The sequence below is a fragment of the Colobus angolensis genome, unplaced genomic scaffold, assembly GCF_000951035.1.
Source record: "Colobus angolensis palliatus isolate OR3802 unplaced genomic scaffold, Cang.pa_1.0 Scaffold2, whole genome shotgun sequence".
NCBI lineage: Eukaryota > Metazoa > Chordata > Mammalia > Primates > Cercopithecidae > Colobus > Colobus angolensis.
The window spans coordinates 9,153,593-9,167,148 of NW_012115154.1; the positions used below are offsets into that span (position 1 = coordinate 9,153,593).

Here is a 13,556-nt window from a genome sequence, read left to right on the forward strand (position 1 = left end):
AAAAAAAAAAAAAAAATTTAATTCAGAGTAATACCTTGAAATTTATATGACTTCCCCCTTAGTTCTGATGTTTTCTAAATTATAAAATACATGTTTATTATAACAAGTGACACAAAACAAGATTAAAAAGTATAATACAGGCAAAGCTAATTCTCTCTTCCCAAATCTATTCCTAATCCCACCCCCTAAAATAATCAAGATTATCAGTACAAATGTTTTTACAAGTTCATTTTTTTCTTTTCAAAATTACTACAGATATGATTGATACTCAAAAGCTTACCTCCAGATATATTGATGGTGGATTATGCTCCCCACCAAATTTGTCCAATAGGGCCTCTATATGTTCCTGTGTCAACTTAATCATTTGTTTGATATTCCACACCTAAAAAATATTTTAAAAGAATTCAAATAAAAATCACTTAGGATATGAATTAGAAATATTTTAACGTAGACAACTACATCACAGTAACTGCCAGTGTTCCTCAAATTTTGAGCTTCAAGATCATTTAATACAGTGGTTTTTCTTTTATTATTAAACATCTTTAAATTTTTTTCTACACTAGTAATACAACGTATTCTCAACTATAAAAAGATTCAAATAATACATGAATATTCAGAATAAACCATGAAATCTCTCTTCATCTTCCTCACATTCTCAGGCCCCCTTTCAAAAAGGTTAAGTTCTGTTTATGGTTTGGTGAGCAACCTTCCATGTCTCCCCTTTACTCATGGAAAAAACATAAAGACATACATACATGAAATGTACAAATATAATTAAATACCATATATAAAATACTTTTAACACTTGCTTTTTTCACGGAATAATAATAATGCCTCAGAAGTCTCTCCACGTAAATATGTATATATTTTACTCCCTAATGGTTATATAGCATTCATTTCATAGCATTGCACTGCTTATTTCAACAGTCTCTAAACTTCAGTGGTATCCAGGGGTTACGTGGGCATAGACAATTTTAAGAGAATTTGCAGATCCTCAAGTTTTATCTGTATGTTCCCTGAATGATTTGCTTAAGAACTGGTTCTCCTTCCCTACTTCCTCTTTTAAAATAATTATTTTCCACTTTATAAAAGAAAGGCAAAGTTCTTTTCCACCTCAAATACTACTAAGATGCATCATTCTGAGATGTGTAAATTCCAAAGTACCTAACAAATAGACAATTAAAAGGGGGAAATTCCTTGAGAGAAAAGGGGGAAAAATTAAGAGCAGGACCATATTTTATCAATGAAACAAATCTGTGGCAAGGCTCCAAGCCTTACCCATCTATCCAGCCAGCCAGACTAAAATCCAGAATTTTAGTGGTTATTAAATGGCACATATTAGCATATTTGTTTTAAGATAAATAAGCCATCAGGTTTTTTTCTTTCTTGATAAAAAAGAAAAACAGTCCAATCTGTCTGGTTTGATAGTGAGAACTGGCTATCAGGTTATATGGCAGATTCTATTTCTAAGTTGAATGATCTAAATCTGCAGCTTAAAGGCTTGTCCAAAAAATATATTTAACATAAATATAATGCACAGTAGAAATTATGACCTTTTCTTTCTTTTTTTTATTTTTATTTTTATTTTTTATTATACTTTAAGTTCTAGGGTACATGTGCATAACGTGCAGGTTTGTTACATATGTATACTTGTGCCATGTTGGTGTGCTGCACCCATCAACTCGTCAGCACCCATCAATTCATCATTTATATCAGGTATAACTCCCAATGCAATCCCTCCCCCCTCCCCCTTCCCCATGATAGGACCCAGTGTGTGATGTTCCCCTTCTCGAGTCCAAGTGATCTCATTGTTCAGTTCCCACCTATGAGTGAGAACATGCGGTGTTTGGTTTTCTGTTCTTGTGATACTTTGCTAAGAATGATGGTTTCCAGCTGCATCCATGTCCCTACAAAGGATGCAAACTCATCCTTTTTTATGGCTGCATAGTATTCCATGGTGTATATGTGCCACATTTTCTTAATCCAGTCTGTCACACATGGATATCTGGGTTGATTCCAAGTCTTTGCTATTGTGAATAGTGCCGCAATAAACATACGTGTGCATGTGTCTTTATAGCACCATGATTTATAATCCTTTGGGTATATACCCAGTAGTGGGATGGCTGGGTCATATGGTACATCTAGTTCTAGATCCTTGAGGAATTGTCATACTGTTTTCCATAATGGTTGAACTAGTTTACAATCCCATCAACACTGTTGGTGGAATTATGACCTTTTAAACTATTCAAAATAATACACAATAGAAATTATGGCCTTTTGAACAATTCAAAGTTATAATGAAAAAATGTGAGATATCAATTTTTTTTTTTTTTTGAGACGGAGTCTCGCTCTGTCACCCAGGCTGGAGTGCTGTGGCCGGATCTCAGCTCACTGCAAGCTCTGCCTCCCGGGTTCACGCCATTCTCCTGCCTCAGCCTCCCGAGTAGCTGGGACTACAGGCGCCCCCACGTCGCCCGGCTAGTTTTTTGTAGTTTTTAGTAGAGACGGGGTTTCACCGGGTTAGCCAGGATGGTCTCGATCTCCTGACCTCGTGATCCGCCCGTCTCGGCCTCCCAAAGTGCTGGGATTACAGGCTTGAGCCACCGCGCCCGGCCGAGATATCAATTTTTAAATGTACAGGAAAATAGATGAAAAAAAAAGAGTTCCAAATCTCTTGGTTTATTTAATAATTGCCTTAATAACGGACATTTAGATTATTCGATTTCCTCAACATCAAACAATACTTCAAAAAATAGTTCTGCTTTTCAGAGTAAAGGTGCAAGTTTTATTTTTTGGCATCCAAGTACAGGATTCCAAGATTTATGGATATGCCTATTTTAAAATTTAATATATATGCCAAATGGTCTTCCAAAAGAAGAAATGTATCAAGTCAAGTCCCTATCTGCAGGGTATAAGTCCACTCCTTTCCCCAGAATCTCACCAACACCCAGCATAATCACACTTCTAAACTTCTGCCAATCTGAAAGGGAAAAGGCAATCATGTTTTAATTTGTATTTCTTACAAAGTTGAGCACTTTTTATACTTACTGGCCATTTGAGATTTTGGAAAATTTCCTATACTGTACTCCCTTTCATTCTATTGAGTTGTTTTTTCCATATTCATTTATAGATAGTCTTTATTCTGGATATTAATCTTTATTCTTCTACAAACGTTAAGGTCTTTCAATTGTTTTTCACGACTCTTGTCATATAAAGTCTTGCTACTCAAAGTGTGGTCCACAGACCAGAAGCAGCAGCATCTTCTGAAAGATTGTGAGAACAGCAGAAGCTGGCCTGGCACAGTGGCTCACATCTGTAATCCCAACACTTTGGGAGGCCGGGGCAGGTGGATCACTTGAGCCCAGGAGTTCACAACCAGCCTGGGCAACATAGCAAAACCCCATCTCTATAAAAAATACAAATATTAGCTGGGCATGGTGGTACCAGCCTGTAGTCCCAACTACTCGGAAGGCTGATGTGGGAGGATTACCTGAGCCCAGGAGGTTGAGGCTGCAGGGAGCCGTGACTGCACCACTACACTCCAGCCTGGGCAACAGAGTGAGATTCAGTTTCTACCGCCGCCCCACAACCTGCCAAAAAAAAAAAAAAACCAGCAGAAGCTCAAGCTCCATTTCAGATCTACAGAACTTTAACAAAATGATTCATATGCATATTAAAGTCTGAGAAGCAAGGACAGAGGTTCCAAATTGTTTTTCCAGTCAGGTATTTCAATATTTTCTTTCATGATGCCTTTGCTAATTTCTCGTATCTCCAAAAAGTGTTAGATGGCTTCTTTTATCAAGCTACACTTACTCCCTAGGTGATCTCATCCAATCTTGTAACTTTATATGCCAACTATGAACTGACGATGCCCAAAATTTAAAATCCAACTCTATCTTTTCCTCTCAACACCAGATTCCTAACTGCTGCTGAATATGTCTACTAGCATACCTAAGAAGCATTTCAAACTTAACATGTTCAAAGACTAACTTCTGATCTCCCCCATCAACCCCACAAAACTTGTTTTTCCTAGTCTCTTTACCTCAAAAATGATTAAGCTCCATTCTTTGAGTAAACCCAAAACTTTAGCATCATCCTTGACTCTTTTCTCACATCTGACAATCCATCTCAATCCATCTCCAGATCAAAAGATATGTAGATATTAGACACCTTCTCTACCACTACCATCCTGGTCTAAGCCATCTTCATTTCTCTCTTAGTTTATTACAACAGTTTCTGAAATGGCCTCTCCTGTTTCATGCCTAGAATGGAACAGTAGCTGTTCTTCAAAAACTATAACTGCAGGCCATGCATGTTGGCTCATGCCTGCAATCCCAGCACTTTGGGAGGCTGAGATGGGAGGATCGCAACATAGTAGGACCCTGTCTCTACAAAACAAAACAAAACAAAACAAATTAGCCAGACGTGGTGGTGTGTGCCTGTGGTCCCAGAGGCTGAGGTGGGAGGATCGCTTGAGCCTGGGAAGTTGAGACTGCAATGAGCTGTGATCACATCACCCCAACCTAGGCAACAGAGTGAACCCCATCTCAAAAACAAAACTATAACTGCAGATCACATGTCATTCCCTTGCTCAAAACTCTCCACTGGCTTCCCCAAAAAAATCACCAAAGCCATGACCTGGCCCTTTGCTATTTGTCTATCTTCATTTCTTACTGTTCTCCCGTCACTCATCCCTCTCCAATCACACTTGGCCTCACTGAACATGCCAAGTATACTCCCAATGCAGGACTTGTGAATTTACTATTCCTTCTGCCTGGAATGCTCTTCCCCTAAGATTTCTATAAGGTTTGCTATCTTATCAAGTTAATTCATCTCTTTATCCCAGTGTCACCTTATCAATGAAGCATTCTCTTACCTTCTCATTTAGAAAGCCTCTATCCCTCCCATTCCTTAGAGGCACAGAGTCAGTTATACCCTTTGTTAATTTTATTTGTTCCATAGCATATGCAACCACCTTACTATATATATTTTATGTGTTTATTTTGTTAGTGGTGTGTGTCTTCCCCACTCCCCAACAGAAAGTCCAGGAGAGTATGGGTTTTTGTCTTATTTTTTCTGATTTATCCCCAGAGCCTAGAACAGTGCCTAGCATACAATAAGCACTCAAACATATATTTGTTTTAAAAAAATGAATACTTTATTTATTTTTAAAACAGGGTCTCTGTCTCCCAGGCTGGAGTGCAGTGGCACAATCTTGGTTCACTGCAGCCTCAGCCTCCCTGGCAACAATCCTCCCACCCCAGACTCCCAAGTAGTTGGGACTACAGCCACGCACCAGCACACCTGGCTAATTTTTGTATTTTTAGTAGAGATGGGGTTTTGCCACATTGTCCAGGATGGATCTTTCCTTAGAGCATCCCTCTATGACGTGTTCACTGATCAACTGGACAAAACTGTTTTCTAAGTCATAATTTGATAACACAGAGTTGATTATGTTTTCCATGTCTAATAGCTACTTTAAGATCAGAAACATTTTCTTTTTATGTCCCCTCATGACTTATTTTGGTGTCTTAGTCATAATAGGTACTCAATTAAAGCTGAAGATTTAAGCTGGTTTCAGAAAAGAGTAAGAAAGAAAACAAGTCATCCTAGTTCAGTGATCCTTTCTTAGGTCCAGTAAATTCAGGACGGTATTACCCACACTCCCTTTTTTTTTTTTTCAATAAAAACTTATATGCAGTTAGCATAAAGAACTATTTCTCCCAAGGGATGGGAGAGGGAAAGTGGGGGAAAATAATCAGAGATGAGAAATGAAGAGAATGAGTTGATTAGAGTAAAATTTTCTTGCTGAGATATAAAAAAATGGTAAGATTGGGCCGGCAGTGGTGGCTCACACCTGTAATCCCAGCACTTTGGGAGGTTGAGGTGGGTGGATCACTTGAGGTCAGGAGTTCCAGACCAGCTGGCCAACATGGTGAAACCCCGTCTCTACTAAAAATACAAAAATTAGTCGGGCGTGGGGGCGGGCACCTGTAATCCCAGCTACCCAGGAGGCTGAGGCAGGGGAATCACTGGAACCCGGGAGGCGGAGGTTGCAGTGAGCTGAGATCGCGCCATTGCACTCCAGCCTGGGTGACAAGAGCAAGACTCCGTCTCCAAAAAAAAAAAAAAAAGAAAGAAAAAAAAAGAGAAAGAAAATAAGATTAGTTAGGTATAGTGAGGCCAGACCATGAGTGTCTGGAAATCGGGTTTTTTATCTTCCCAAAGAAGAGTAATTTTATATCCGAAGAATAAACAAAAGTCACAATGACCCTTGTTGGAATTTTAAAGAATGAGTTTGGGAGAGAAAAGTCTTTCAGAATCTCCAGAGGAGTTACAGAAAGAACTTTGATGACTCTTATAAAATAGATACATGAAAAAATAGAATACGATACTGAAAAGCTAACAGTAGGTACATAGTTAAAACATCTTCTTGGAAAAAAAAAAACGAAAATCTGTTGCCACAATCCTAAAAGGGAGATGAAAAAATTAAAAACTAAAAACTTCAAGAAAGTTACTAAAAGATCTCCTCTCCTGTTTTAATCTCTTCAGTAGACCACAGCTATTACAGCCAAGCAAGCTCAGTAAATAATTGATCATTTTTAGTGACTTTACAAATGGCAAAACTCCTTCTCCAAAAAAAAAGGGCTGAGAATTAAAAAAAAAAATCCTAGAAGATGCCCATGTTAAAATATAAATGCAGACAAACTGCTACGGAAGGACATAAAGGGGAGTTATGGCACAAAAAAAAACCTACAGCCATTGGCTCCCCTCATCCCTTAAAGAAAATGTAATTAAAATAACAATTAGTAATAGGTGATTTTATACATATATATATTTATATATATGAATAGCTTCTAAATTAAGAAGCTAGCAAAACCTAGATGTTAAAACTCAACAAAGATAACATTAAAAAAACAAAAAAAACAGGCCGGGTGCAGTGGCTCATGCCTATAATCCCAGCACTTTGGGAGGCCGAGGCCAGGAGTTCGAGACTAGCCTGGCCAACAAGACAAAAGCCTTTCTCTACTAAAAGTACAAAAATTAGCTGGGTGTGGGTGTGCGCCTGTATTCCCAGTTACTTGGAAGGCTGAGGCAAGAGAATCTCCTGAACTTGGGAGGCGGAGGTTGCAGTGAGCTGAGATCACGCCACTATTACTCCAGCTTGGGTGACAGAGCAAGACTATCACTAAACAAACAAACAAACAAAACATGAAATAATCCAAACTGTGAAGAAAGGCATCAAACTCTTAAATTCATATATATGATATATAAACATATATAACAGTATATATAAAAATATATATATTAAAAGCAAGAATAATTAATTAGGAATCCAGTAACATAATACTTAATAGGTCAAAGGAGAAAACTACAGGACCAGCCTAAAAGATTCCAAGAAACAAATAATTGTTACAAAAGGTGGGGTTGGGGGAGGAACAGAGTGTGGGGAGGAACAGAGGGAGGGAAAGAAGAGACAGAAGTGGTCCCAAAATTTCAAGAAAATGGTTGAAAGAATCACAGTACTGAAAGCAAGGAGGCCAGAACCATCAACCATTTAGTTGGAAAAATTCAGAACATTCCTGAAAAACAGAAAACGAATATAATCAGTTTGACAAAGAAATCAAAGCTAATAAACTGCAGACCAAAACACAAAAGTAAATTTTTACTAAGATAACTCTGGAAGAAGAGCAAGCTTAAAGACAACACATATAAGAAGGAAGCATGAGGAAACTATTATAAAGACTTGAGTTTTGAATCACACAGTCATCAAATTAAAACCTTAGGTAATGTAAAACAGATTACTGCTGAAGAGAGAATTAAAGAACTAGAAGGTGACTCAGAAAATTAGCCAAAAGGCAGAGATAAATGGATGGAAAATATGAAAGACATGAAGCACAGAATGAGTTAATCTGGGAGGTAAACAGGGAATAGGGGAGATATTTGAACAGAAGCTGGCCATAAATTTTCCAAAACAGGTGAAAATAAAAAAATTCAGTTCTTAAAGTCAACCAGAAAGAAAAGACAAGTTAGATTGATGGCATACTTCTCAACATCAGTAAAAGAAGCAAGACGACAATGAATTGATGTTAAGATGCAAGAAAAAAATAACTAACAACCTAGAAAAAGGAAACTGAATCAAGAAGTACTATCAAAGAAAGAATGGCATGAGAGGGCTGAATAGTGGCTCCCCCACCAAGATAACTAAACATATACCAAGACTCAGAAGACCTGTAAATGTTACCATATGTGGCAAAAGGAACTTTGAAGACATGATTAAATATTGTGAAACAGGGAGATTATTCTGGAAATCTGGGTAAGCCCTAAATGTAATCGACAAGCATACTTATAAGATGGAAATAAAGGGGAATTTTACTATAGTTGATTAGGTGATATAAAAACTCAGCAGAGAAAGATATGAAGATGCTACACTGCTGACCTTGAAGATGGAGGAGGTGGCCATAAGCCAAGAAATACAAGGAGTGCAGGTCTAGAAGCCGGAAAAGGCAAGAAATCAGATTTTTCCTTATTCCCTCTAGAGAGAGCAAAGTCTTGCTGATACCTTGATTTTTGCCCAGTAAAACAAACTCATTCCGGATTTCTGACCTCTAGAAATGTAAGAGAGTACATTTGTGGTGTTGTAAGTGACCAAGTTTGTTGTTATTTATTATTGCAGACATAGAAAATGAACACAGATGGAGAATCTAGAGACTAATACACATGAAAGCAAACCTAAATAAGCAGTTAGGTTTTATTAATAAGTTTATTAATAAGCATATTAGGTCTTAACAAAATAAGCATATTAGATTTACATAAAAGTAACAACAAAACAATGACTACATGAATGGGGGAAAGGGCCCACATTACAGCATTTCAAAACCTATCTATTATTATTCAAGAAGAGAGATCTAGGAACATCTTGTGCCAGATATCAGAACAACATCAGAGGCCAGGTTGAAGGGACTCCTACTGACCAAATTTGGAGATTTTCAGCAAAAACATAAAAATAAAAAATAAGTACCGTAATTGACCATAACAGATGGTATGCAAAAACAAATAAACAAAAAAACCTTCATAATTCCATAAAAATTAAAAAGGTAGGAGAGCAGTTGCTTACACTGTAGGTGACTATTACACCCTTAGAAAACCAAACTTTAAATGAAAAAAATTATGCATGTATCCTGCCTTTTTAGGAAAAATTAGTTATTCCCACTTGATATAGGGAAACGCTTCTTTACAAAAGAATGCCAGCTAATATAAAATAATTGGTTCAGAAAAGGATCAAAGGATGCTAAAATCATTAGGAGGAAAGCTGATTGAGAACAGGATACTTACATAGTGCCAAAGTATTTTCCCACATATTAAAGAAGAAGGGGAAAACATACCTTCAAGTGGCTTAGAATCATTAATAGTGGAACAAACCAACATATGCCTCTGGATGTGATGTAACATGAGACATCACCCATGAAGTATACATGCAAAACATTGAAACTGAATCTAATCAAGCCTTTATACTTAACTTCTAGTTTAGAAGAAATACAGGGAATAGAGAAACATGCTAAAACTATTACAATGAAATAATCAAATATAGATTGTGGGACATTCTATAAGACATTTTTCTTCTCTTTGAAAGTCAAAGCGTTGGCAATCAGACTAATCCAAAATGTGGCACATTCTAAGACAACTGTCCTGGACTCTTTAATAAATCATTTCATGGGAGAACAAAACAGTAGGTGGCCAGTTTAAGACTAAAAGATAACTACTACTAAAAGACAACAAATAATTCAGTGCATGCACAAGTGGATCTTAGTTTAGGGATGGAAGATAGCTGTAAGAGACATTCTTGGGACAACCACGGAAATTTGAACACATATCAGATGTAAGATGATGGAGCTGTTAATCTTCCTAGATATGATATTTTGGTCAAATGAAATAATTTCCTTTTTCTTAGGAGATATACATACAGTAAAATGTTAACAATCATTGAATCTTGGTCTTGGTAGTATAGGTAGTGTTTATATAAATATATAGAGAGACAGGCATAAGAATTAGAAATGTAGAGACAAAAAACTTATTTGTAGGAAACATGCTATCTACAGAAAAATCCAAGAGAATCTACAAACCATGAGGGCTAATACCTATTAACTATAAAAACTAAGGGAAGAGTTTAGCAAGGTTTGTTGGATATAAAATCAAGGACATAAAATTACATGGTGTTCTAACACATTAGCCAGAGTCAACAAAAAAAAGATGCTTCTCATGATAGCAACACTATAAAGAATCTAGAAGAAAAGTCTAACAAAAGATTCCCAAGACTTTTGTGACAGGAACAACAAAATAATGTGCAGGTGCACAAAAGACTACTAAGAAGAGAAACAGATTCAGTTGACTCTAGAGGTTTCCAATCCTGTTTTGGTAGCTTATCAAAAAGTTGGCTCAGCAGGTCTGAGTTTGTTTAATGCAAGAAAAGGCTGATCAGCCACAGAGTACCGACGGCTTTCCCGTCCTCATAAGGCCATTTCATCAACCTAAAAGCTCCAATTATTACATAGGAGCCCTTTCCACAGTACATTGTTCTAGCTGTGTCTGGTCAATGCACACATCTACATGGGGACAACAGACCTTAGGGAATTGTGTGTGCCTTAATACTTTATTTTTCTCCACTAAACCTTATTTCACATTACACCAAATGACATGCATGTGTGCATGCAGATGTGTTCCCCTTCACTTGACCAAGACCTACACAAATATCCTTTATGGGAAGATTCAATATTATAATGACATCAACTTTCCACAAATAAATTCAGTGTAGTGAAATAAACAAAATTCCAAAAATAATTTTTCCTCCATGGAACTTGAAAAACTGATTCTAATTTTTTTTTTTTTTAAGATGGAGTCTCGCTTTGTCACCAGGCTGGAGTGCAGTGACACGATCTTGGTTCACTGCAACCTCCACCTCCTGGGTTCAAGTGATTCTCCTGCCTCAGCCTCCCGAGAAGCTGGGAATACAGGTGCACGCCACCATGCCCAGCTAATTTTCTGTATTTTTAATACAGACGGGATTTCACCATGTTGGCCAGGATGGTCTCAATCTCTTGACCTCGTGATCCACCCACTTCAGCATCCCAAAGTGCTGGGATAACAGGCGTGAGCCACCGCGCACAGCCTGATTGTAAAATGTTTATGAAAGCACTGTATAGTAGTAGCCTTTGACTATTTTGAATAATAAGGAGGGTAAGACTGGTGTTACCAGGAAAACAAGACTTACAGAGAAATGATACTAGCATACAGACAGAAAGACCAAAGGGACAGAATAGAGGGCTCAGAAACAGAGGCACAGGTATTTATTTACACAGCATACGGTTCACGTTGGCATTATAATTTAGTGGGCAACAGAATGGACTATATAATAAATATTGCCAGGGTTCTAAGTGGCCATCCTTTTGGAAAAGGTCAACTAATCCAAAAGAAAATGGGCAAAATACTTATGAATAGGTAGTTCACTATAGGGAATTCAGAATATCTAATAAACACATAAAATAAATGACCTCATTAGTAATCAAAGAAATACAATGAAAAACCAGGCCTGGTACAATGGCTCATCCCTGTAATCTCAGCACTTCGGGAGGGCAAAGTGGGAGAAATGCTTGAGGCCAGGAGTTCAAGACCAGCCTGTGCAACATAGCAAGACCGTATCTCTAGAAAAAATTTTTAAAAATTAGTTGGATGTGGTACCGCATGCCTGTACTCCCAGCTACCAGGAGGCTGAGAGGCTGAGGTGGGAGGATTGCCTGAGCCCAGAAGTTTGAGGCTACAATAAGACCGGAATGCATTATTGCATTCCAACTTGGGCGACAGAGCAAGACCTTGTCTCAAAAAAATACATACATACATATGAAAAATCAGTGAGATTGCAAAAAAATTGGGCCTAATAATACAAAGAGTGGTAATCATGTACATGCAGCAACAAACACTACCATATTCTACATGAGGTATAATATAAATATTTGAGAGTAAATTGGCAGTATCTAGAGTAAAGCTAAGGATAGGCATATCCTATCATGTAGCTACTTACATTCACATATGTACAAGCTATTTTCACTGCAGCAATGTTTGTAATAGCGAAAAAACTAGAACCAACTCAAATGTTCCCTAAGAGAGAAAAAAAAATGGCAAAATGGTATATCTGTATAACAAAATACCACATATTAAGTCAAAACAAAAAGCTAGCGCTATATTTATCACATGAATACATCGCAAAGACATAGTATTGATGAAAAAGCAAGTTTCAGGATACATATAACTTTAAAATGTCAACAATCTACAGAAAAATATTTTCTTTTTAAAAAAGGAAACAGGCTTTATTCCAGCAGTTTGCAAACCGTGGAGACGTACCTTGGTATAAAATAAAGGCGGCTTCTGAGAGAACAAAGAAAAGGGGTTGTCATTTACAGAGAAAGTTCACAGTCAGGTTTCCACTCTGGTCCACTATACAAAGGAGGGGGTGCCAACTTGTTCAGTTCTGATTGGCTGAGGCAGGTCACAGTGTATCTGTTAGGTCCGAAAGGCCAAATGGTATTTTCTGGTAGCTGGTGTTTCAGGTGGCATAAATAGGAACAGACAGCTATGAAAGTCCTGAAGTTACTGGGTGTGTAGGTTTTCCAGGAATGCAGAGTACACATGTGATCTCTACATGTCTGGAAATGATCGCATGGCTCTATTTTGAATTTGGACTGTTAGCCACTCAGGATCTGTATTAAAGGGTTGGTTCTTTCAGGGTTCACAAAAACATGCAATCAATGTTCTAGATTGTTTGTGGATATATACTCACCGCAAAACTATTTGAAATGTGCATGGGCACGATAAACAGTAAATTCAGGATAGTGGTTACTTCTGAAAAGGCAGAAAGGGCAGGGAAAAGTATCAAAGTAAGCCTGTAAGGTGCTATAGCTGTGTCTATGATTTTTTGGTTTCTAAAAATCTGAAGCATATATAAGACAATTCAACAAAACTCAGTTAACAGGTACACAGTTATTATATTATTCCCTACACTTTCCTATATACTTGAAGTAGAAAGGAAAAGTGGGAAGGAAAGAGGGAAAGAGGGAAGATACTGAAGGAGGAGGATACTAAGTAAGTTAGCTAGCTCCTTCCAGAAATAAACATACTAAAGCTGTCCTTACTTTTGTAACTGGGGTGGCCTTAAGTCTGCCTCTTAAAATCCCTGCACCCTGGAGGAAAGCCAGTCAGTGAATACACAACACTTGTAGTCATTTCCCATTTAGAAAAGAATCCTAGACCTATATAACTGCAAAGTTCTTCTAACAATTTAGTCCTTATTCAAAAACAAGAATCACGAGACACTATGAATATCCAACGGGAGGAAAGAAAAAGATCACAATGAACAAACAGAATAAACAGACAAGGAGAAAATTGAAATATTATTATTAAGAAAACATTTGAGAAGGGGTAAATAACAGAAGTAGTATTGATAAAGATCATAGTAGTGATATGTAATACAAAGAAATGTACCAGAAGATAGAGAGGTTAAAAAA

The 13,556-nt window shown here is 37.4% G+C and overlaps 1 protein-coding gene across 1 annotated transcript in view; it reads right to left on the reverse strand.

Moving 5' to 3' along the window:
• BRAF (B-Raf proto-oncogene, serine/threonine kinase) overlaps positions 1 to 13,556 on the reverse strand; it is a 206,708-nt gene that overhangs the window by 124,758 nt on the left and 68,394 nt on the right. Inside the window, exon 2 of the mRNA XM_011941290.1 lies at positions 281 to 382. Within this exon, the coding sequence (XP_011796680.1) occupies positions 281 to 382 (102 nt within the window). The remainder of the gene's footprint in view (positions 1 to 280; positions 383 to 13,556) is intronic.